Source organism: Coenobita brevimanus, chromosome 25 (assembly GCF_032717465.1).
Source record: "Coenobita brevimanus isolate Jiangsu-jjx chromosome 25, ASM3271746v2, whole genome shotgun sequence".
NCBI classification, from domain to species: domain Eukaryota; kingdom Metazoa; phylum Arthropoda; class Malacostraca; order Decapoda; family Coenobitidae; genus Coenobita; species Coenobita brevimanus.
The window spans coordinates 22,764,927-22,790,468 of record NC_136978.1 but is presented as its reverse complement, the minus strand read 5'-3'; the positions used below and the strand labels follow the sequence as shown (position 1 = coordinate 22,790,468).

The 25,542-nt window shown below is 42.2% G+C and overlaps 1 protein-coding gene across 3 annotated transcripts in view; it reads right to left on the bottom strand.

Annotated features, from left to right (window-relative positions):
* Positions 1–25,542, bottom strand: part of LpR1 (Lipophorin receptor 1) — an 838,382-nt gene that overhangs the window by 297,188 nt on the left and 515,652 nt on the right. For all 3 annotated transcript variants that reach the window (XM_080267931.1, XM_080267932.1, XM_080267930.1), the window contains exon 13: positions 13,091–13,243. In XM_080267931.1, the coding sequence (XP_080124057.1) occupies positions 13,091–13,243 (153 nt within the window). The remainder of the gene's footprint in view (positions 1–13,090; positions 13,244–25,542) is intronic.

Genomic DNA, 25,542 nt, shown 5'->3' with positions numbered 1-25,542 from the left:
AGTAGGTCATTGTCTGGGAAAAACAGCCTATATTTACCAAGGCACCGGCAAAGATCATGTGATTACTGTATCATCAACTCTCTCTCTCTCTCTCTTTTTGACAGAGGAGGGAGGGAATGGAGAATAAGAGAACGAGAGAAGGGAAGGAATGGAGAGTAAGAGAGAGAAGAGAGACGAAGTTTATGCCCTATCTCCTCACTCAAAGGGATGCTCCTTTGCCATACCCATATTTATTCTCTCTCTCTCTCAGAATAATGCTCTTTATCTCTCTCTTGTCAAGACAATTTATTTAATAACTGAATATAGATATACAATAGCATATGTAATTTGTTACAAAAATAAAAAATCATGAAAACATAGTATTTAAATCAAATATCCACAGCCTAATAAATTATTAGGCTGTGGATATTTGATTTAAAAAATGTTTTAATGGTTTTTGTAAGGAATTGCATATGCTAATCTTAATAAATAATGTATATTTATTATTATTTACTAATAATAATAATTTTAAAAATATTAAAAATACATTATCTCTGTTGAAACATATTAAGAAATGCTACTACTCCTTTCCCTCCCACCGCACCAACCCACCCTTGCGACCCACCCCAGCCTCCCCCATCCATTGTCCAGCCATGCGGGAAGCTCCCAAGACCACGTGTCCCCTGGAAGACCACGTGTCCCTAGGATTGCGCAGTGCGCAATCCACAGGGCAGGTGCGCAAGGCAGGTGCACAAGCACAAATTTAATTGTGCAAGTGCAACTAAGTTTGTGCTTGCGCACCTGCCTTTTCATGTGCGCAAGCGCAAAATTGCGCATGGTCTCGTGCGGTGGCAATGCGCAAACGATATCACCGGAGCACAAGGGTGCGCAATTGTGCTTTGCGCAAGTGTTTGCGCACCTGCCCAGCACTGCATATTTTTTAAATTACTTCTGAGGAAAAGAAGATATCCAAAGGCTTGATCTTTATTATTAACATTCCTATGCTGTTTTACGTATTCAATAACCACAAGCTTAAAATTGGCTGTACTGTATATGATGATCATTTCTGTTTGGATGCCATAGAGGGGACAGCAGACAGGAATGTTTGTTATCAGATCTGGACAATGACCCTAGTCCTGTTTAATTTTCATTTCATAGCCTATACTGTATTGTCACTAAGATCAAGTCTGTCTCAGTCAAAGATCAGTTCATTTGTTGACTGCGGAAATTTGTGTTTACATTAGTGATTGTTCATTTTGTGAAACAAAAAAAACTCACAGTGTCAGCAATAGGGCCACTCATGGGTGTGCACCATCAGAAATTAGTTTCCTAAACGGATTTGTCTGCTAAACTTAATACATTCGTGCCCCAGTTTTACGATCTACTTGATTAGGTAAAACCCCATCATTAGGCGGGGTATTGTACATTGGGGTACTTTTAACATATATTTCAATGTGGACCCTTTACCAGCCTTGGGTTTCCCCCAAACCAAGTCCAAAACCCACCCAGATGAGCCCCAAAACAAGTTTAAAGGCAATCTAAATGGCCTAACAGCTGTCAAGGAAGCTAACCCAAGCCTAACACCTGTAAATAACTGACTGAAAGCAACAAATAAAGCCTGAAAATCATAAGGAATAGGTTAGAGAATATCAAACACCTCTCATCATTTACTTCTTTTAAGTCCATGTCCAATCCTGGTCATCATCCTTGCTATCCCCCCCAAGGCTAGGGGACATATGGTGCTCCCCAACACTCAATCCTCCTCCTCAAAGCCCTCAAACCCTGTCTCCAGGGAAGGGTCAGAGGGGGGTGGCGATGGTGTGCGATGTGATGACTCAGGCGGAGGCAATGGAGTGCGATGCGATGACTCAGCCGGAGGCAACGAGGTGTGATGCACTGGCTCAGGCGGTGACAATGAGGTGCAATGCGATGGCTCTGGGGGTGGCGATGGAGTGTGATGCTATGATAGAGGAGGTGGTGTGGGAGACAGCTGCGATGTCCGGTGAGGTGGCGAGAGAGACCGCTGCGATGAATGATGAGGTAGCGATGGAGTCAGCTGCCGTGGCTCCTGTCATGGCAAGGGAGACAGAGACAGTGGCCAAAGTGGTGTGGGAGATGGAGGGTGGGACGAGGAAGGCAGCGAAGGAGTGACAAAGTGCCTTAGTGGAGACACAGGTGACATGGGAGACGGTGATCGGCTGGAGGTTAGGTCCAGGACAACGGGCCGAGCACGTCCTCGGCGGGAGGTGTCCCTCGGTGTTTCTCTGCTGGTTGAAGGTTGGGGAGATGCCCTGCTGGTTGAAGACTCGCAGATGCTCTGCTTGTTGAGGGCTGGGGAGATCCTATGCAACTTGCTGGCCTGGTGAGGGCCTGCTTAAAGAAGGCTGTGATCGTTGTCTGCCTGGAAACCCTCTTCTCCTCCAGCATCATCCTGTAGACATTCATACCCTCCTCGAGCCGATTAGCTGTGTCCCTGCTTCGTTCTGGGAGGGGGTCATGTGTTTTCATTAGGTCTATAATCTTGTCCAGCTTCGTTAGCATCTCCTTCAGGATCTTGGTGTTGAGAGCTCGGATCTCAGGCACAACCTCCTCCTCCTCCTCTGCCTCCTGGTGCGCCCACTGGATCTCCATATTGAGGAGCTCCCCGTTGCTGAGCTCCTCCCTGTGGCTCTCGAGAACCTCCTCCACGTCATCCTTGTCGACCTCCCCGAAGCCCGCCTTGTGTGACAACTCGACAATGGCCTGCCGCACATGCTCAACAGGCGGAGGTTGCACACCCTCGGGGAAGCCGGTGAAGGAGTGAACACACTCTGGCCACAGCTTCCACCACACACCGTTCATCGTTGCCTGGTTCACCTCATCCCATGCTGCAGTTATATTCTCCAGGGCATGGCATATGTTGTACCCTCTCCAGAACTGCTGTGCTGTTGTCCTGTCATTACTGCTGCAGGCCCTTACCAACTGCTTCATCATGCAGCAAAGCTAGTAGGCCTTAATGGCAGCAATCACTCCTTGGTCCATTGGCTGCAACAAAGATGTGGTGTTCAGGGGGTAGGGACACCACCTCAATATTGCTGGCCCATTCCTTCACTGCAGGCGGGTGGCTAGGCGCGTTATCCACCACCAGGAGAAATCTGTTGGCCAAATTTTCACGGCAAACAGATTTTCACAAGATGCATACCTCTTTAGCACACGACGAACAGATACCTGAAGTCAACCAAGCCTTATTGTTCGACTTCCAGATAACCCCAATGTTCTCCTTAATATACCCTACCGGAGCCCTGGGATTCTCCGAGTGGTAAACTAGGAGTGTCTTCAACTTGAAGTCGCCCTCGGCGTTGCCCCCCAGCAGCAGTGTCAGCCAGTTCTTCGAGGCCTTGAATCGTGGCGTAGACCTTTCCTCCATTGCAAGATATGTCTAGGAAGACATTCTCTTCCAAAAGAGCCCAGTCTCATCAATTTTCAAGACCTGCTTTGCACTATAGCCACCCTCCGTGATGATGGGTTTCAGCTCATCAGGAAACGCTGCCGCCACCACCATATCTGCACTCTCCGCCTCACCATACATCTTCACATGGTGGATATTTGCCCGCCTCTTAAACCGGTCAAACCACCCATGGCTAGCCTTAAAGGTCTCGCTTTCATCAAGCTCTTGCCTGACCTTTAGCTCGCCCCAGAGTGAGACAGCCTTAGTGCAAATAATAGCCTGGCTCATGGGTGCCTTGTGCCAGTTCTGATCTTCCACCCATGTGTGCAGCATCCACTCCAGCTCCGCCATCACAGGCTCTCACTGGTGGGCGATACAGGAGGTGGATAAGGTTGCTACCTCCCCAGCAGCAGCCTTCATGGTCTCCTTCTTCTTTATGATCATGGAGACAGTCGACTGGGCCAGGTGGAGAGCCAAGGCAATAGAATACACACCTTCACCTTTATTGTGCCGCTTAAGGATGTCCAATCTCACCTCCAGTGGCACAGTCTTATGTACACGCTTCGCGGGAACATCACCAACACTACCACTAGCGGGCCACTTACCACCACAACTAGGGCTTCCACTAACCCCGCTATGTGCAGCACCCTTACCAGACATTATCTCATTTATCTGGAATCAAAATCACACAATATTACACTCCACACATGATTAGTATCACTGCTCTACTCACGGCATTGCTCGAGCACAGTTACGATGCACTACGATAGCAACTTGCGTAATGTTGGTGGTGCAATACGATGCATGGCAGGTGAGCGTAAGGGAGATCCTCACCCTGAGATGGCCATTGCAAGAAGAGCAATATGGGTAAGTGCGAGGTAAGCAATGGCTATGGGGCCTGCACGAGCGTTTCTGCGCATCCTGGGAGGTGGGCAGGCTCAGCCAGCCACGGGAAAGCGCGCAATTAAAAATTTCGGCCCGTCATCTGCGGGCACGACATCGGAGGGCCCATCGTCAAACCAGGGCTTGCCCATCGGGTATCGAGGCCTGGTACAATTTGTACCCCCATCGCTAAGCCATCTAGGGGTATTGTATATCAGGACATTACTGTACAGTACTGTAAATAATGACGGTACATGCGTATCCATTAAGAAGTAGCAATTTCCTTTGCTTTTAAGTAATGAGAACAGCAGAATATGGCATCAGAGTTACAACGGAATTTTCAGATTCTCCAGTGATACAGCATGAAACAATACAGGTACCAGAACATTTGAAATTAGAGTGTTATTGTTTGTAAGGAAATAAACTTGTTACAAGCGGCACTCAGCATCCAACAACACATTGTGGTAAGATAGGTGGAAATCCTGCAACCTCATATTCTTGTTAGGCTAAGCCAAGATCTAGTTTTTTTCCCAACTTTTCTCTTCAAAACTAATGTGCATATTATGCACCAGAGCATGCTATACATCGGGAAATACGGTAAGTCAACCCCCAAAATAAGGCAACGCCACTTCCATCTGACAGTCAAGAATTTGTATGTGTTAACCAACAGACAACTGATGTCACTGGAACCAAAAAGGCAAACGTTTTCAAGCACCAGACATGTTGTACTAACAAAGTCCAGCATGAGGTTAAGGTGCTAGATTGTAAATCTGAACTTGTTGGTAGTCACAGCTAGCTGATACGGTGGTTAGTGGTAGTTAGCTAGGTACATGCTAGTAAGAGAATTGCGGACAGCAAAGACATAACAACTACGTATTACTATCTTAATACATTGAAAGGTTTACAGTATATGTATGAATACAGGTAATTTTGGGTATGGTAAATACTGTATCTTCATTAACCCCTACACCGCGGGCATGTTTACCGATGTTTTGCGTGTGCCGCAGGGTTATTCGGGCTCCGACAGACTCTCAAAAAATATTTGCCAAAAATCAGTTATTAGTCCTAGAATATTAAAATTACATATGCTTATGGCACATACCTTCAGCTTTCTCCTGGAATGTTTGCTGAGCCTTCGTCAGTTACTGTAGGACTTGTGGAGACCTCTGAAGTTGGGTAACGAAGTCTCCACTTTACACTTCCCGACAACCCGTAATATGATTACCACAGCCAGATATTAACACTACTCTATGATTTTCAAGTAGTTTGGGATCCATACTCCAAAAAATAAAACCACTGTGAAAGCAATGAAAATTATGAGCGCGGCTGACCGTCGCACTTGCGCTAGTTCGCTCTTGGTACTCTGTCATTTATTATTCGTAAAACCCCTCACACTTTATATTTCTATTACTGTATAACACTTATACATATCTACAGTCTTTATCCATAAGTTTTCTTCAGTAGTATTAGTTTATTGTCACTGTAGGGATTCAATTTCTTTCAGTAAAATACGTAGCATTCACTTTCTCGTCCTGTACACTAGCATTGAGAGTGAATGTCACTTTCATCTTTACTCTCATAACTCATAGTATTCAGACATACTAGAGTGAAACTTTCACTTTCATTACTCCTAGGGTATATACTCGTATTCTTATAATACTACTCATTTACATTTCTATTTACGTTCTCTATTTTATTTACATTATTTACATTTCTATTTTATTTACACTGTGTTATGCACTGTCACTTGAAGTAACTTATAAAACTATTTTCCATTGTTCACGTATATTTACATTAATTACTTTCACTTGCTGTTTACACATTATTTACACATTATATACAATTCCACTTGCACTGTTTTACTCAATAGAAAGATCGTAGTCACTCTTTTATCAATTGTCAGCCCTTTACCTCTTTCCACACGAGGTTTAGTAGGGGGTAAAGGTCACAGGGCCCTTTGCATGGGGGTGAAAAAGTCCCTGAAGTCAGCAAGACGAAACAGACATACCTCCACTTCGGAAGATGAGAGTAAACTGATAAGGGAGGGCCAGGTGGAGGCCTACTTAGGGGATATTCAGTACTACCAATGTTAGCTCTTGAAATAGCTATGTATAGCATTGAAATGATTGGCAGGAAATCTAGACAATACATGATAAATTAGGTAGTTCCAGGTGAATGTAAATATCACTTAGGCTTCTCCCTTCTCTCCTTATATGTATATTTATTACGAAAATAGATTATACGGCATATTTTAAGGGGAAAAACACAGCGAAAATTAGCAAACGAGTGCACGTGAGGTGTTGTCAGGTGATAATTAGCCAATTCCAGGTGTATGGCACTCTCACTTACCTTATTTCTTTCTTGTATATATTATTTGGTATAAGAATAGGGCATAGGGCTTATTTCAATGGATGAAATCAGTGAAAAATTCCAGGGAAGATTTACTTAGCGTAGCACGGCCGGGCAGGCGAGAGGATAGGGTAATGGAGGGGGGGTAGGGAGGGGAGTCAAGAATGGGGAGAAATGGCTAAATTGTCAACAATGGATGGGAGTACAGATGAGATTAGGAGTGCTGACTAGTGTTGGACATTGGCAGTACTGATAGATGATACAAGCCCCCACTTGGAAGCCCGGGTGAATTCAAAATAATACAGATTCACAAAAGCGACGCCCCACGGTATGATCCATTGCTCCCAAGCATCACGAAAGTGATGCCCCGCGGTTAAGGGGTTAACATCCAATGGAGGTGGCTAGCTAAGATAATTTGTTGGACAGAAACTACCAGTTGTTGGAGATAATGCCTCTGCATCAACTATGTCGGACTCCACTGCGGTAGTTTCCATACTGGTAATTTCCACAACTCAGTCTTCATTCTGTGTTATCTTGTTGGCGAAAATATGTAATTTTCAGTTATTCAGTTAGATTCTTATTACATGATTGTTACAAATGTGGTGTGCAACCAATCACCACTGCAAAACTGTTCGGAAATGCATATCGTCTCTATCCATTGAAAGTCTATGGTAACAGTGTGTCAGATTCACCATCTCATATAGCCATTACCCGGTTGGTACTTGTTTACATTCATGGAAGGGTACATGGCACAGGACACTCCTCACATTTGAGGTGTAAACACCAGCAAGTACCAGTAACCATGAATTGTTTTCATTAAAACTTTGTCTTGGCAACAAAAATTAACCAAGTAAGAAGTAGTACTGTATGTAAAACTTGGATCTGTCATAAAAATTGTGGTACAAGACTAGCATGATGGAATTAGCAGGCTACTGTATGGCTGTTGGCTTGCTGGTAGTGTCGCTTCCCTCCTTCGGTATATGCCACGGCCTTATTTTTGTCTCTGCCATGTACTGACAACTTTATGCTCGGCATATTTGTTGACCCCTAGTTTTAGAGAGATTTTTTTATGCTTATGCTTAAAATATGGTAGTCTGCATAAGCCTAATATGCCAAAGGTGAGAGCTGTGGATATGGGTGTGTTACAGAATAATAAAAGTTGCACAGCTTGAATAAAAAAAAAAATTATATTACAAATGCATATGATTACAATGCATTTACAGTGAATATGAACAGGGGGTGATACAGGGAAGAGGGTGTTTCAAAGAATGAGAGCAATATGTGAAGAATAAGTAGCCACTAAGCAGTTAAGTCATGGTTCATTCTTATCACGGGGTTTCAAGGAGGGAGCAAAGCATTGGAGATGATAATTATTGATGACCCCTAAGATCAATCATTTTCCAGAATTTGGAATGGAATGGAATGGAATATGAAGTTTAGGCCAAAGGCCAAGCACTGGGACCTGATAGGTCATTCAGCGCTTTGATGAGTGAGATATGAAAGACAATAGTTTAAAAGAATGAGTATAAAAATAGAGAAAACTACTACACAATAATCATGCAACTAAAATCGTAGGTAAAATGAAAACAGATGTAGACAGCAAGCCCTAAAACATAACTATGACAACACTAATCACAGCTTGCAATATAGCCCTGTCTCCTTTAAAAATGCCATAAGGCTAGAAACATTTGCCCTATTACTTAAAACAACTGATAGGGATCCCCTATTTGTTAAAAATTTTGCCCGAGAGCGGGCATAGGTCGGACAGTCCAATAAGAAATGTCTAAAAGTTATTGTGACATGACAGATCTCACACTGGGGTGAGACCCCTCGGTCCAAAAGGAACCCATGAGTCAAATGCGTATGGCCAATTCGCAGCCTAGTCAACCTTGTCTCAAAACCCCGACAAGCCTGAGAAGAGGATGACCAGGCATAGACCGATGGCCGAATCTCTTTATACTTCGAGTTATTGGCCAGGGAGGGGGAAGCCCATCTTGCCTGCCACTCATACCAAACAAAGTTACGGATAACAGTCTACAAATCAGAATAGGGAACCTTATTATACCCAACAGAAGGAAGAGAACATGCTGATTTTGCCTCTTTATCAGCAAATTAGTTCCAATAGAGATTAACATGTGATGGTATCCAGCAGAACGAAACAAATTTATACTTTGTAGCCAGGCGCCAAACCCAAGACTGAATCTTCCTTATTATAGGGTGGAATGTGTTTAACTGCTTAATGGCGGTCAAGCTTCCATAGGAGTCTGAATATATTGTAAAAGTCTTTCCTGGCACTGAGTAAGCCTCTTCAAGAGCCTTCTCAATAGCAGTTAGTTCAGCAGTGAGAACAGACACATTATTTGGAAGCCGTCCAAGACGTACACCCCCTTTATGGATGACAGCACAGCCTACACCAAGGGGTGACTTTGAGCCATCAGTATACAACTTTACTAAGTCTCTGTGGAGAAGGTCATGGTGCAAAAACTTTGATTTAGTTTCTTCATCCAAAAAGATTTTTCTACATATGGTTTTGGGACACACATTAGGTTCTGGAAAGAGCCAAGGAGGGAGACTGCTGTAGCTTACTGGTTCAATTTTTTGCTCCCTCAGCGATGCGTCACCCACAGGAAGCATGCGAATCTGGAGTGGTATAGAGGCTCTTGGACCACGGAACTTAGACGGGTCACACTGCAACAGAACATCAACACAAGTATTGGTGCAACGATTGCTCTTAATTCGCGCAATGTAGCGAAGCCCTAACTCATGCCTGCCTGAGTCCAAAGGAAGCTGGTCTGTATCTACATATAAACTCTCCACAGGGGAAGTGAAGTAGGCACCCGAGCACAGTCGTAGTCCCATATTGTGGAGCACATCAAGCTCATGAAGTTTGGTCTTACATGCAGAGGAATAAATTTGGCATGCATGGTCAATCTGTGACTGGCACAAAGAGTTATAGAGCCTGAGAAGGGAGTTCCTATTAGCACCCCAATCTAAACCAGAGACCACCCTAAGGATATTTAATGATTTCTTGACTTTAAGCTTCAGATAATCAATGTGCTGTGACCAAGAGAGATGGTAGTCAAAGATCATGCCCAGAAACTTAACCTCCTTCTCAAAAGGGATAATGTCATTGTTTAACTTTAAGTGTGGGACAACCTCCTGGCGTGTGCTTCCAGTGAAGCGGACTGCAACAGTCTTGGAAGGTGAAAAGCAAAAACCATTATCATCAGCCCAACGACAAATACTATATATGGACTTCTGCAGGTGATGACTAATCTCGACTGCGTCGTAACCAGACACACAAATTGCCAAATCATCAGCATACAGGAAGCCCAACACAGGGCGGGAAATCTGATCGAGAACACCATTGATAGCCACAGCGAAACAGGTGACACTAAGAATGCTGCCTTGGGGAACACCCTCCTCTTGCCTATAAGGGCTAGATACAACATTTCTGACACGAAACTTAATGTAACGTTCCGACAAGAAGGAGCGGATAAAGCGAAACATATTTCCCTCTATGCCATATTGAGACAGCTGAAGAAGGATACTAGTGTGCCTGGTTGTGTCATACGCCTTCTCGAGGTCAAAGAACACCCCAATAGTCTGACAATGGTTGGCAGAGCTTTGCTGGATTTTATTTGAGAGGAATAGGAGGAGGTCTAATGTCGAACGGTTCTTCTGAAACCCAAACTGGTAAGGAGAATGCAGCTTTTTGGATTCTAATTCAGAATTTGGCTTGATGCCAAATAAGATTGATAGAGATGCCTTTGTAAAAAAAAAAAAAAAAAAAAAAATTATGGACACCAGGCTTCGGCCAGATTGTGATGTATATCGATGCCAACTGATGAGAACTAAGTCCTGAGTCAGGAGGGGGAAGGATCCGAGCTCCTACCCATGGTAGGGGGGGGGGAATTCCCCCACTGCCCTAACACCACCTTCCTCTACCCCAATACCTTCATTCCCTCTCCCTTTCCCTCGCCTCTGACCGCCTCCTGCTTCCTCCCTCCCCCTCCTCCACCATCCTCCATCATGCCACCGTGGTCCTCCCCCCCTTTGTCCCCCCTCCCTGTCTCCCAGGGGAGCATTATATCCCCCATACTCACCCTCCACACCCCTGTACTACCTTTCTGCCTTTCAACTTTGTCTTGTGGTGTCTGCCTCCCACCTCTATACCCCTGTACCACCCCTACAGGCCTCTCCCCACCCCACCCCCACCCCCACCCCCTGTAGTATGCCATCTGCTTATCTCTCCCCCCCCCCTGCCTAAAGTATTATATGTATACATCACTGTTACAATTCATGTCATGTGTTTTCATTCAATACCAGATTATTCCTTGTGTAATTGCATACACTGATGCATGAAACAGAATGCGTGTTTTTTCATGTATTTACGGTATATTCACCTTCATGAATATACTGTAGTGTTTCATGTAAATGTTAGTATTGTTTGTTTATTATAATAATAAATTGTGTATTTGTGTGTTTGTCTTTCTCTTACACCATTATCATTACTTTGCATGCTTTAGCTTTTTTCCCCCTTGAAATTCTTACCACTACTTGATTTGACAGCTCTGAGGGGACGTGAAGGGGGGAAGGGGAGAGGGGATGGTGGAGTGTGTGAGTAACACCACAAAAAGGTTTTGCATGCTTTGGCTCAATTTCTTTTTTATTTTGACAGTTACACAGCTATGAGGGAAGGGAAGGGGGGAAGGGACGGTGGAGAGGGGAGAAGTGTTGGGGAGGAAGGGAGTTGGGAGTGAGTGAGGAATACTAACCAAATTATTTTTGCATGTTATTGGTTGAAAAAAAAAAAAAAAAAAAAAAAAAAATGTGCTTGAAATTTCTGAAGGGTGGGGGAGGGGGGAGAAGAGGAAGAGAGGGGGGGTGAGGGGAGTGGGTGAGGAAGGTAATGGGAGGGGAGGAAGGTAATGGGAGGGAAGGAATGAGGGTGGGATAGGGGAATGCATAGAAAACTGAAGTCGCCCCTCCTGGAAGAGTAACTTTTTTCAACTCTGACGGGCTATAGCTCATGAACCGGTTGGTCTAAAATGCTCTGGTTTGCGACATAAGGTGTGTAAATTCAGGCTCTAAACCTTGGGCATAAAACTTTTTACTTCTGTAAGAACTGAAAAATCGGCTCCATATACTGGTTTTCAGGGAAGTTCAGTTGACTGAATTGCGTATCCTAGGGGTTAAGGCCATACAGATGAAAAAGTGTGCATGCAGGTGCCAGGGAGAGCAAATGCATCAACCACAGCCAAGCAACCATCCCTGCATGGCTGTCCCATACAGTGAACCTATATTCCCTTACAGCTGACAGTCATTCATCACAGTGAGGCATGGGAAAAAAGTGTGTAAATTTGGTTCCTGGGTGGATTCCACATTTGCATCTCGACACCCAGTTAACAGGGGCACCATAGTAGGCTCCACTTTACTCCATAGTGTGGTTATATGCTGTTACTACAAAGCATTTTGAATAGTATCCTGCATTACAGGAAACCATCAGACTTATTTAGTGCAGAGGCCACCTGATGTGGAAAGAAGGGTAATAAAAAGTGACAGGAAAAAAGGGAAGAAGCAGGAAGCAAGGAGGGCAGATAGAGAAATAAAATGATACAGGTGAAGGAAAAAATGGACAGCACTATTTTAAATGAGTGGATGATGGTCACCACCATCTATCACTTGCTGGGTTAGTAAAGCACTAAGAAAAGAGGGCATAGGAGCTGACCAAGAATTAAGAGGTAATATACATAAATTACTACCATATCTTATTTCTGTTCATGAGTCACTTTTACTAGCAAAAACTATAAGACCTGCAGAAAGCTGTTAGACTTTGATAATTATGCACAAGAGGGACACTGGAAACAGACACACCTAACAACGAAGTAATAATGTCCACAAGCATACCTAGGGTTTTTAAAATGAGGTGGACAAGTTTAATAGATGGGACAAAGAAAAAATCAAAGTGATCCAGGGTTATTCTCCTGGAAATGTCGAGTAGGAAAACATATTTTAAGGGTGATGAGTTCCACCCTAGCCACCCCTCAGTTGCACCACTGGTGTCTAAAAATGAATATGAATGGAAACTGGAGTACTGTACATAGTACAGTATAAACAAAGAGTGTAAGATGGATTGCAAAGTATAGATGGGTGGATAGGTATGGTACTCTAAAAAAAAAATAGTAGTAGTCAGCTTCATGTCTCTGTGAAGTGTGTTATGTACTTTAAATTTACTGATTCAATCCTTATTGCCCCAGCAAGTGCACAGGAGGCTGGCACCAGGCTACTTCAGGCAAGAGTTACCAGTCACTTGCCAGTAAGTGGCATTATGTGAGTAATAAACCTCAACCAATCAATGGCCTTACACCATTCTAGACCACATCCAGTGGAAGAAGCTTAACCCATATGTTGGTTACATGGTTACCATCCAGTACATAATAGTTAACTTACCGAATATGATGGCACGATTATCTCAACATCTCTGCCAGTGAATTTGTTGGCCCGGAATATTGCTTCACGGCTCCAGTCGGTCCAGTACATTGTGTCTTCAAATACAGTGATGGAGAAGGGATGGGGCAGGTTCTCGGTGGAATGAAGCACAACCTAATATTGAGAAATAATTCACTGAACATTTATTCATCTTTGGAAATCATATGAACAATACTTCAAATTAAAGTACTATATACACAAAGCACTGTACACTATAGATATATAAAGTACAGTACTGCATACTAACTCACTGACACTAACTTGTATCCAGTATTTTTGCATTTCATCATTATAACACAACCTTTGGTGTGCAGTACTGGGATGTATACCTATCTAATCTATAATTTGCTCTCATTCAGCCTGTTTCAAAGAAGGGTGACCATTCCCAACCCTCTAACTATCGCCTAAATGCTTTAACATCCTGTATTTCATAAGTTTTTGAGTCTATTCTTAACAAAAAATGTTTAAAGCATCTTTCCTGTCACAACCTTCTTTCCGGCTGTCTGTATGGGTTCTGTCAAGGACACTCCACTGGCGATCTTCTCATCTACCTTTCAGACTCCTGGTCATCCTCCTTTCAAGACCTTTGGTGAAAGCACTGCCATTGCACCTGACATCTCAAAGGCTTTCGATCGAGGCTGGCATAAATCTTTAATTTCTAAACTGCCCTCTTATGGCTTCTATCTGTGCCTTTATCTCTAGTCTCTTTTCTGGTCGTTTTATACCTGCTGCTGCAGACGGCCACCATTCTGCTCCTAGAGCTATCAATAGTGGTGTTCCTCAGGGCTCTGTCCTATCACCAACTCTCTTTCTTTTGTTCATCAATGACCTTCTAAGCTGTACATTTACTAAAAAAATTATCAGCACTCCTTTAGCATGATAAAATATGACACACCAGATGAGAGATCTGAAACAAACTCCTGAGTTAACATGTCTGGTTGGTATCCCTGATCTGCTGAGCCTTAGACCTGTATTCATTGTGGCATCAGAGGCTTCGGAGCCACGCTTACTGGGCAATTTGGTTGTGGAGAGGTTGCATTAAGACAACTAGACAAAATTCAGAATAAAGCTGTTAGAATCATTAACAACCCTGCCATTACATATAAACTACCTCCCCTGCAAGTAAGAAGGAATGTTGCCTCCCTTGCATTACTTTACAGATATTTTTTTGGCAAATGCTCAGACAAAGTTGCGTCCATGGTGCCACCTCTCCATGCCTTCCCTCGTGCTACACGGGCATCTGGTAGCACTCATGACTGGAATGTCACTCAACCATATTGCAGAACTTCTGCCTATCAGAATTCTTTCATTCCCCGAGCTGCATCTCTCTGGAACTCGCTTCCCCAGAGTTGTTTTCCTCCAAATTTCAACCCACAACTGTTCAAGTCTAACTGTTACAGATATTTTATGAATAGAGGACACCAGTAATCTGGTGTATGGATTATTTTTTTTTTCCTCATATGTTTTTCCTTCCTCCGTTCTGTTAAAAAAAAAAAAAAAAAAAAAAAAAACTTATTATCACTGTTTTTACAGTCCTTAAAGGCATTAAGTATTCAAATAGTTTTAATAAAAGTTATAAACAAGGATGTTGAAGTGTAATGTACAGAATAAATCGCTACATAAGAAGTGTCACGAATGAACCCGAAGCCATTTTGAATACGAGCCCTAGGTGCATGTACTGTACTCCACAGTCATAGTTTGTAACTGGCAGCATTGCCATTTTGGCGCAGAAACTGCAATTTCTAGCACACTGAAACATCATTTAGGGCATTATATATCTATTTATATATCTATCTAGATAGATAGATAGATAGATGAAACTGCAGTCAGTGCATTATCTTGGGCTATTATTTACACTAATGCGTGTTCTTCAGTGGTCTGAATGCTTACAGAAGACTGCTATATTGCTCACCTTTTTATTACTACTGAATTAGCTTCAGTGGGTCTGAGGGTGTTTTGGAATATGACAATTTCAAGTTAAGAATGAACATAACAAACTATGAAACTTTCCCTAAGGGAAAATGCAGTGAGCTCGTATATGCAGGCAAAGTTCATTAATTTAATATAGCGAAATTTTTATAATTTTGTAGGGTATCTCCTTTACCTTAATGGCATTATTAAATGACAGTACTACAGCCTATCATATTTTCCAATAAAGTTCTTTGTCGCCAGTACCATACTGTAGAGGTGATTTCTTGTCATACCTTTATAATAATATCTGAGAGATTGCCGAACTGTCCCTGGTTCAAGTAATGCTTAGTATAACTGATTAATAAAAATTCTACTGCTACAACAGGGCATGATGTAGGAGCACCACTGTGAATGAGAGTAAAGACATGCCCTATAAAAAGCTTGGTTCTAGTTACAGGAGATATTCACTAAGAATCCAAACTAATATAGCATGAACCAACAAAACATTAAAAGAAAATGGCTGATAAAAGAGAATGATATTAAAGACTGATACTAATACAACTTAAAATTCCTAAAGGGGAATGATGTTGAGCTCAAAAAATGAACATGAGGCAGCTCAGAGATAAAAACATGCAGTATAGTTCTTTGGAAGTAGATGTGTTTAAATGAGTTTCCCATCAAACCATTCGTTTGATGCTGATGGTGGCTGTCACTGTACCACAACGTGTCAGAAAATCCTAAGCTGGTAACCTCAGATACGATGGGTGCCAAGCAAAATAACAGCACTTTGATTTCAATATTACTTTGTGGACTGAGACTTTCCTTTCAGTATTATGTCCATTGCTATGAATCATTCATTATACAAGACATGAAGCTACAGGAGTTATACTAGATCTGGCGAGAGAGAGAAAAAGAGAGAGAGGGAGATGGAGGGGGAGGCGGAGATATGGAGGGAGAGGAAGAATCAGATGCACCAACTGTTACCGTGAATGTGCATGTGAGAATTGCAAAGAGTATCGGACCACAGGGTGCTGATAATTATTTTAGTGGGTGTACATCTAACTCTATCCACGCATACACTGATAAATCTACCCCTGACCTTTCCAATCGCTTCCCACAACGTCCACCTCAGCAGTTACTTCAACAAACAAGGGATGAGGCTATGGCACTCTAATGTCTGACTTGGCTCATATCCCTGAGTGAGGTAAAAGTAATCTTAGCTTTTTAATGTATCAAAAACTCAGTTTATACATCTATCAACCCAACAAAACCTTCCACACGAGTACCCTCTAATTTTTAACAATATCCAGCTTAATCCTGCATCATCTTTAACCCGTACAATCCTTCCGTTGGCATGGTGCTGACAGTAAAAAAAAAGTCTCACTTAATCCCACCGACGTGATGATGCCGACAGCAAAATTCGAGCCCTGTAGTGTCTCAAATTGCTTCAGTCTAGCTAATATTTTGCTAAGGAGCACCTTAATGTATTGGTAACACTGTGCCCAAGCACTTGTAGCACTGAGTTAGTTCTGGGTGGGTGGGTATAAAATTGCAAAAATGCCCGGGATGGTACAGGTTAAACATATTTGGGGTTTCATTCTCTCGGAATTTATCTTGAAAAGAACATATCAGCTATCTTGTAAAATCTGCTTCCAAAAGAATAGGTGTGCTAAGTCAACTTCGTGCCTTCTTTATCCCTGCACAGTTGTTGACTTTACATATGGGTTTCATTTGCCCCTGAGTAGAGTACAACTCTTATGTGTGGGGAGGCTCCCCGTATACAGCTCTTCTCAACAAGGTGGAGCCAAAGGCTTTTCGTTCCATCAACTCTCCTCCTCTTACTAGCCCTCTTCAATCTCTATACCTTCGCCATGCTGTTGCATCTTTATCTCTTTTCTATCGCGACTTCAATGGTCACTGCTCGTCTGTAATGTCTGCTTGCATCCCTCCTCTACTACGGCAGGTGCGTAGCACTCATCTAGCAACAATTTCTCATCCCTTTTCTGTCCAACTCTCTAATGCAAGAGTTAACCGTTACTCCAAGTCCTTCATGTATGCAACAGGTCAACTCTGGAACTGTCTCCATCTGTCTGTATTTCCTGCTGCCTATGATCTCCAGTCTTTCAAATGCAATGTGTCCAGGCATCTCGAAATGAACAGTTCTTGAATTTGTCTCTCTCTCTCTCTCTCTCTCTCTTTTTTTTTTTTTTTTTGAGGTAACAATTTACAGGCTCCTGGCCTTTGGTTCCTTCTTCCTTAAAAAAAAAAAAAAAAAAAAAAAAAAAAACATTAATCCCAAGGGAACAGATGGCCATGATTTAATATATCACCTCCATTTCAACCTGCCTTCCACCACTGAGTGGTCTTCTCTCCAACCCACACCACTTACACTCACACATTTCTCCATCTTTCCATCTCATCCTGTCTACCTCTACCCCTCTTTCATTTTACATCACTCACACTCTCTCATTAAATCTATAACTCTTCCTTTACTCTACAAGAGAAGTATTAGACTCTGCTCATTTTAACACAGCTTAAAATTGACAGCTCTCCATCTAGAATGCTAACTTGTAACCACAGATTTACACCAGAATATGATGCTAGTCATGAAGAAGTGCTATGGAAGATGTAGAGCCCTCGTATTGTATTACAATGAACTCTCAATTATCCGGTGTAATTCAGCCAACCCCTACGCTTGATATTGCAGAATGTCAGATATTGCACAGTACCCCCACATCAGTTCAACATCTGGGATCGAGCTGAATAATGTGTTACTATCCATACCGACCCTGTATCCTAAAAACTTTCCCATGAGGAAAGGGATTAAGCATAAAATCCAATACAGTATTGATACAGTACAGTAATAGAGTACAATACAATCCTAGTTAACCGGGAAGCTTGGGGAATTTACCTTCCCGGTTACTTATTTCTCCTAGACATCTGATATATACTCTTATACAAAGGCTATATCATTGAGGTATACACTATACCACTTGTATCCAGGGCCATACAAACAGTATCATTTGAAACGTAACCTTCTTTTAAACATGCCCCATAGACGTAACACACATAACTGAAGTGTCTAGCAGTAGTGCAAAATGCACATGGTAAGTTCATTTTGTTAAACATTGCTATTTTATTCATAAAACATATAAAAATAAACTAAAGAATTAAGTCTTGAGCATTTATTGGTGAAACGATGATTTGGAAAGAAATGTTGTACAGTAGAATTATCATGACTCCCTTGCTCACAGTTGTGTATATGGTCACGTCCCACCACTTTATTCCTCACTTAAATCTTGAGCATTTATTGGTGAACTGATGATTTGGAAAGAAGTGTTGTACAGTAGAATTATCATGAATCCCATGCTCACAGTTGTGTATGTGGCCACGTCCCGCCACTTTATTCCTCACTTGACCTCCGTCACTCCACCTCTCATTCACCACTCAGCTGTTTTGCATATATAGTAGAGGCGCAACTTGAGACAAAAAGAAACAAAGATCTTACAATAACATGGGCATTTAATTTTTCCCATAGTTACTTCACAGCATGGTAATATCACTCAACTGCACAGGAGAAACTGTGAGAGTGGGTGTGTTTAGGTATTGGATTTCCAGATGACTACGTTTGTTTTCAACTCCCGTGATATGCTTTTGTCGGTAGCTGACTGGCTTCCTCGACCCGACCCAACCCACATGACCCATGTCCCCTACCACCTGCCACAGCCTGCCTCAGTGTTGTGTGGACAGTCGGTGTGATGAGAAGCATTAATTTGCTTATTTTCTTGCTCCTCATTTCCACTCAGAACTTAGGGCATGTGGTTCCCAACTAACTTTAGTTATGCCCAAGCACCCTGAAAGTGCTCTGAACACATGAAAAGCATTTATTCCAAAGGAAAATCTAAAATCGTTGGATGAAGTGGTATGTGGTGTGTGAACTTAAATGCAAACGATCAGAAAGACAAAATAAGTCAGGCATGTTTATGATGTGGATACAGCAATACCTCGATATACAATACCCCTCGATGCGATACCCTGGCTTAACGATGGGGGTAGAAATACCACCATGCCCTGCCTAACGATGGCCAAACCTCGGTTTAACGATGGTTTTTTTTTTTTTTTTACTGATTTTAATGATATTTCAAACTAAAATTGTGTGCTTAGGGTGATTTATAGACTGTTTTTAGACTTAGATCAATGTGTTTTAGCCACAGGTGGGGTGAACATTGTCATTTTAAGGTACAGTTTACTAAGCTTGATTTTTTTCCAGACTTATATTTGACAATTTTCAGATTTTATTTGTTGGTTTTAGTGAGTTATTTACAGGTGTTAGGCTTCGGTTAGCTTCCTTGACAGCTGTTAGGCCACTTAGATTGGCTTTAAACTTGTTTTTGGCCTCATCTGGGTAGGTTTTGGGCTTGATTTTGGGGGAAACCCAAGGCTGGTAAATGCTCCACATTGCTTTACATGTTAAAAGTACCTATATACAATACCCTGCCTAACGATAGGGTTTTACCTAAACAATTACATCGTTAAACCGGGGTATGCCTGTAGTTTCTTTGTTGGAAAAAAAAAAGTTAATGATGAAGGAGCAGTAGAATTCATATTTTTGCCTTTAGTGCATTAAAAAAAAAAAAAAAGAAAAAAAAAAGAAAAAGAAAAAAAAAAAAAAACGCTTTGTGCCTGATCTTTGTTATGAACTGATGGGCTTTGGCTGAGAAAATTCGGCTCTTACGGTACGTGAAGACATTACTTATTGATATAAATAGTTAGGTAAGATAGTTATGTGAGTTCAGTTCTTGTGAATTATACTGTCACACAAATTATACTACTTGGCTGACTTGTTTACTATTCACGATTACTGCATTCGTGTGTATCTGAGAAATGAGAAGCATGCAATCACTCCATGCTGACGACTGCAGTATACAGTAAAACCTCAATATAACAGACTTCAATACACCAGAATTCGCTTTCATCAGACTCGAGGAGCTACCAGACTAAATTCCTATATACAGTGCTCCCTTAACATCCACGGGGGTTAGGTAACAGAGACACCCGCGAATGTTAAAAATCAGCGGATATCTGCTGCCCCCTTTAAAAACACCCCTGGACCCCCCTTAACCCTCAGGCTGCAGTGGCTGCGATGACAACATACTGACTGTGCTCACTGCGGAGATACAGGACAAAAATTGTGTGTTATCTCGTGTTTTAACCCTCTTTTCTTTAATCTTGAGAACTAAAATTTTTGTCAGACAAATATCAATCTTTCTACTATCGTTTGCAACAAACTGCATGTCTGTAGGTTTTCCAAGCACAGGGAATGATTTGAGAGAATACAGGATGTGTTTTGACTGTCTGAAGCATGAAACAGCCCAGGGAGGTGGAAACTTCCACCAGACCACAAGATTTTTTCCACAAAATAGGGTTACAGCCACATTACCTCATCACAACAATTGCACTAATAATAAAAATAAAACACTTCTAGCCAGTCTCCTAAGATTTTGTTATGATATTCCTGTGTTTACGTTAGACTTCAGCAAAACAGTGGAAACAGTAACAATGTGAGGAAAATCAGTACAGACTTTATCAAACTTCATGAATGACTTTTATTACCACTTACTTTTATAAAGCTTATTGATGTAATGTCATGAGTCATTTCATAGCATTGCTGCACAGTTTACAACCACAAAAATGTTAACTAGCCAATGCGCTTTGCAAAATATCACTAACTCACTTTTATTTTATCATAGTAATTCACAATATAATATAAAATAACACTTTCAGCCACTCTGGTATGATTTCAGTGCGATCTGAGTGCGTATTGCTTCGTATTACTGTACTTACAAGAGAGAGGGGGGGGGGAAGGCACCAAAACAGTTTAGACCAGCTCATCAAGAGGTACAAGGGGGAGGGGGGACAGCAAACTGGTTCAGACCAGCTCTGCGAGGGTACATGGAAGAAAATAAATACTCCCAGTCTGTCATAACTTTTCTCCTGATGAATTAATGGCATAAATAAATGAAGTGGCCAAAAGGAAGAGTGTTATATTTGATTCACTAGACAATGCCCTCACTAAAACAGCCATGAACTGTGCCTGGGAGAATGTTACATTTGCAGTGAACAATGTCAGCAGAGTTCAATCAGATAAAATACTTTGGTAAATCCAGCCCCAGTACTATATCCACCTACGGATATTTAAAACTGTTTATGTTAAATCAACCCGTGGATATTTAAAACCGTGTATGTTAAAAACGCGGATGTTAAGGGATGACTGTATTGCAAAAAGTCCGATAAAGCCAGAAGCAGTCCGGACGCCTGACCACTTCAGTTATGTTCATCGCAATAAGATAAATAAAAGATGTGTTTATCATTGTACAATACATTATTATTATATATATTATACCATTTGACTAATGTAGTGAAGTTATAACACAGTACAGTACCACAATAGTAGTCAAAACAGTTTAAAAACCGTTCATGTGATCCGAACTAATGTCTGATATATCTGAAAAAGTCCGGATTAGCAGGGGGAAGTTCGGATGTCGCTTTTATCGGAATTTTGCATTTTTCGGAATGGTTTGGGCCCCAATTAGTCCGTTATAGTGAGGTCTTACTGTAGTTTTTTTTCTTTACTGATGATGACTAATGACTTTCAAAAACAGTTTCACACTGCCCCCCCCTTTCTATTTTAACCCACTGACTGCGGCTGTATCATATATGATATCTGAGTCCAAATGGCTCTTCCTGCTTTCAAAAATTCCGCAGTCAGAAATGGCACGAAATAAATCAGCTAGCAATTCATGGTCTATCTATCTATCTATCTATTGCCAGATGCCTCAATCCCGTTCGGGGTGGCCACCAACAAATCGCCTCCACGTCGCCCTGTCCCCCGCCATTTCACTGCCCTGCTCCCAAATCATACCCCCCTCTCTCATATACCTCTCCACCACATCCCTCCATCTCATCCTTGGCCTCCCTATCCCTCTTCCCCCCTCCACCTCACTCACATACACTCTCTTCATCAGTCTTTCACCCTCCATCCTCTCCACATGGCCAAACCACCTCAGTGTATTCCTCCTAACGCTTCCTATCACATCCACGTCCACACCACAACGCTCCTTTATATCCTCATTTGTCAGCCTGTCTCTCTATGTGACTCCACAGGCTCCTCTTAAATAACTCACTTCCACTGCTCTCACTCTTGACTTGTGTCCTTCCAGCAACGTCCAAGCTTCACTTCCATACGTTAGAGTTGGTATCACAATACTGTCATGTAGTAACTTTTTCACTTCCATGTTCACTTCCCTGCTTCTTATCACTGCTTTCAAGGAACTAGCAACCTTTCTTCCCTGCTGTACCCTTTCAAGCACTTCACCCTCCAAACCTCCATCCTTACTCATCACACTACCCAAGTACTTAACCCTTTAAACGCGGCCGTGAACAGTCGACCCCCCCCGAGTGGCGGGGTTGTATCGCGGTCTGAGTACGTGTAGGAAAATATTAGCCGAAAATCAGAGATTAACCCTAGAACATTATACTTGGTATGCCAGATAGTTCTTACATTCAGCTTTCTCCAGAGACAGGTGTTGAGCCTTCTTGGACTACCCAAGGACTTGACCCAACTTGCAAAGTTGGGTAACCAAATCTTCACTTTCACACCTCCAGCAACTCGGTTTCCCTTCTACCACAGCCTCATTCTGTCACAGTAAACTTTATACTACAATGTAAAGGTAGTTTGGAATCCGTATTTGTACAATAAGCACTGAAAATAAGGCTAAAATCAACGGAGCCTACGGCCGACATCTAGAGCGGCGGCGGTCTTCTCGTCACTCAACGACCATTTCCATTTTTACAGCTAAAAACATGTATACTACATTATTTTCAATCATATTACTTCCCAAAAGATCATCGCGGCGCGCTTTTTATTCTGCCTTACACCCATCACTTTATTCTCGTTCCTGTCGGTGGCTTGCACTGACTCAGAAGAGCTAGAACTCGCCATAATGTCACGTTGAAAGCCTGCGGTAAACTGACGCTAAACAGGGGCAAACCATGCGAAAAAAAGCTAGTGTTACAACTGGAGAAACAAGCGTTTCCTATTAGCATAAACTGCTTGTGAGAGGAGAGCACAGATTTTCAGTTCTGAACAGTCAGAGCGCTGCCATGTATCACAGCCAGGCTGACGGGGCCGTGGTGGGGGGGGAGGGGGGAAAAAACGCGATACTAGGCAACAACGGAGGTCAGTAGTACAAAGGTAAAGTATGCTAATTGTAGCTAAAGGGTGGTGGTACTGATAGACAATACCAGCTGGAGCCTGCTTGCTCGCGGTTATTCAAAATTTACTAGAATCGCGACGCTCCGCCGTTATGTCCTTTTCGCCGAGCGTCACAAACGCGACGATCCGCGTTTAAAGGGTTAAACGTACTCACATTTTCCAATTCCTCACCATCCAACCTCGCTGTACGTTCACTGACTTCACCTCTCTCAAAGACCATCACTTTACTCTTCCCTGCATTCACCTTTAGATTCCGTTTCTTGCACACTCTCCCAAACTCATCCACCAAGCCTTGTAGCTCCCCTTCGTCTTCACTCAACAACACAGTATCATCTGCAAATAACAGTACAGGGAGTTTCCAAACACTACCCTCTCTCACCAGGGCCACTCCAACATCCACTACCCTACCTTGTACTTCTTGTATTACCCCATCCATATACAGACTGAACAACCATGGAGACATGACACATCCCTGTTTCAACCCGACCTTCAAAGAGAAAAATTCACTCAGTTCACCATCCACATGCACTGCAGCCTTAGCACCATCATACATACTCTTCACAGCATTCAAGAGCTTCCCATCTATTCCATATATTCTTAATACTTTCCACAATCCTTGTCTATCCACCCTGTCATATGCTTTCTCCAAATCCATGAAAGCCGCATACAACTTCTTTCCCTTCTCTAGAAACTTTTCCACTAAAGATCTAAGAATGAATATCTGATCTACACAACCTCTTCCCTTCCTAAAGCCTCCCTGTTCTTCTTCAACTAATTTCTCTGTTCTTTCTCTAACTCTGTCAATAAGTATCCTACCATACACTTTTCCTATTACACTAAGAAGACAAATGCCCCTATGATTACCACACACTTCTTTTTCCCCTTTTCCTTTGTACAAGGGAATAATTATACCTGACTTCCAATCCTCCGGGACTCTAGCTTCCTCCCAGGCCAATCTGCACATCTTCCACATCCATTCTACTACTATCTCTCCCCCATGCTTCAGCATTTCTCCAAACACTCCATCAATTCCTGGGGCTTTCCCCAATTTAACTTTCTTCATTTTGCTTCCACAACTTCTATCCTACTGATTTCTTCCTGTCTTCTCACCTCCCTCCTTCTCCCAGCCACTTATACTCGCATTACTTCCATCCTCTATGTTCAACAATTCCTCAAAGTGTTCTCTCCATCTGCTCACTTTTTCTCCCTTCTCCACTAATAATCTACCATTTTTATCTTTCACTCCCCTGCTAACTTCACTTCCACCCTGTCTTACTCTTTTCACCTCTTTCCAGAACATTTTCTTACAGTCCCTCCACTTTACACTCAAATTCCTTCCAAATTCCTCATCCACTCTCTTCTTACTCTCTCTTACTAATCTTTTCACCTCTCTTTCTTTCTACATATAACTCTCTCTTCCGCCTCTCAACTTCTTCCACACCCCTGTTTCTCATCCATTCATTGTATGCTTTCTTCTTTTGTGCCACAGCCTGTCTCACCTATAGAATATTGCCATACATAGATTAGGCATTTTTACGAGGTGCTGAGCTCAGCTCAGTTACCTACAAAATGTTGAAGGTAAAGGTATGAAATCTTCTCCATGCCCCCGCTAGCAGTAGCCCAAGCAAATACATTATTGGATGAAATATCTGAATGAGTGTAGTAATGAATGTGATTTGTTGTTAGATGATGACAAGGATGGTTCAGATGCTGTTTTACACCTTATTTGATCACAAGACTGACACTGACGACACAGTGCAACCATAGCACATCGTTCGCCTGGCACAACCGCACAGAGAATATTTATTACTTCACAGACCTGTATCAGAGGTTATTTTTTTTGTTTGTTGTGTTATACTCATTTTTTTTTCTCTCTCTCTCTATCTTTTGACTATTATTTTTTTTCTAATATTTTTTTCTAAACATTTCAAAACTGCTGCACACGGGATGTACATGTAAACAAACACTGACGCAGTGAATGGGTTAATGTGAGCCGAAAGTGTTTCCTGGTGAAATAAGCGCTGATCCTGGGCAGCCATTATTCACGTGTTCATTAGGTCAAAAGTTTTTGCTTGATTGGTAATGAGGAATTTTAAGAGGCTTAGTGGCAACCCTTGGTGGTTAAAATTTTTATAGGGAGTATTAGGGGGCAAAACTAGTCGGTTAGTCTAGGTTAGAATGCACTGATGTGTCCAGTCGGTGAGACTATGTAAATACACTGTCTTGG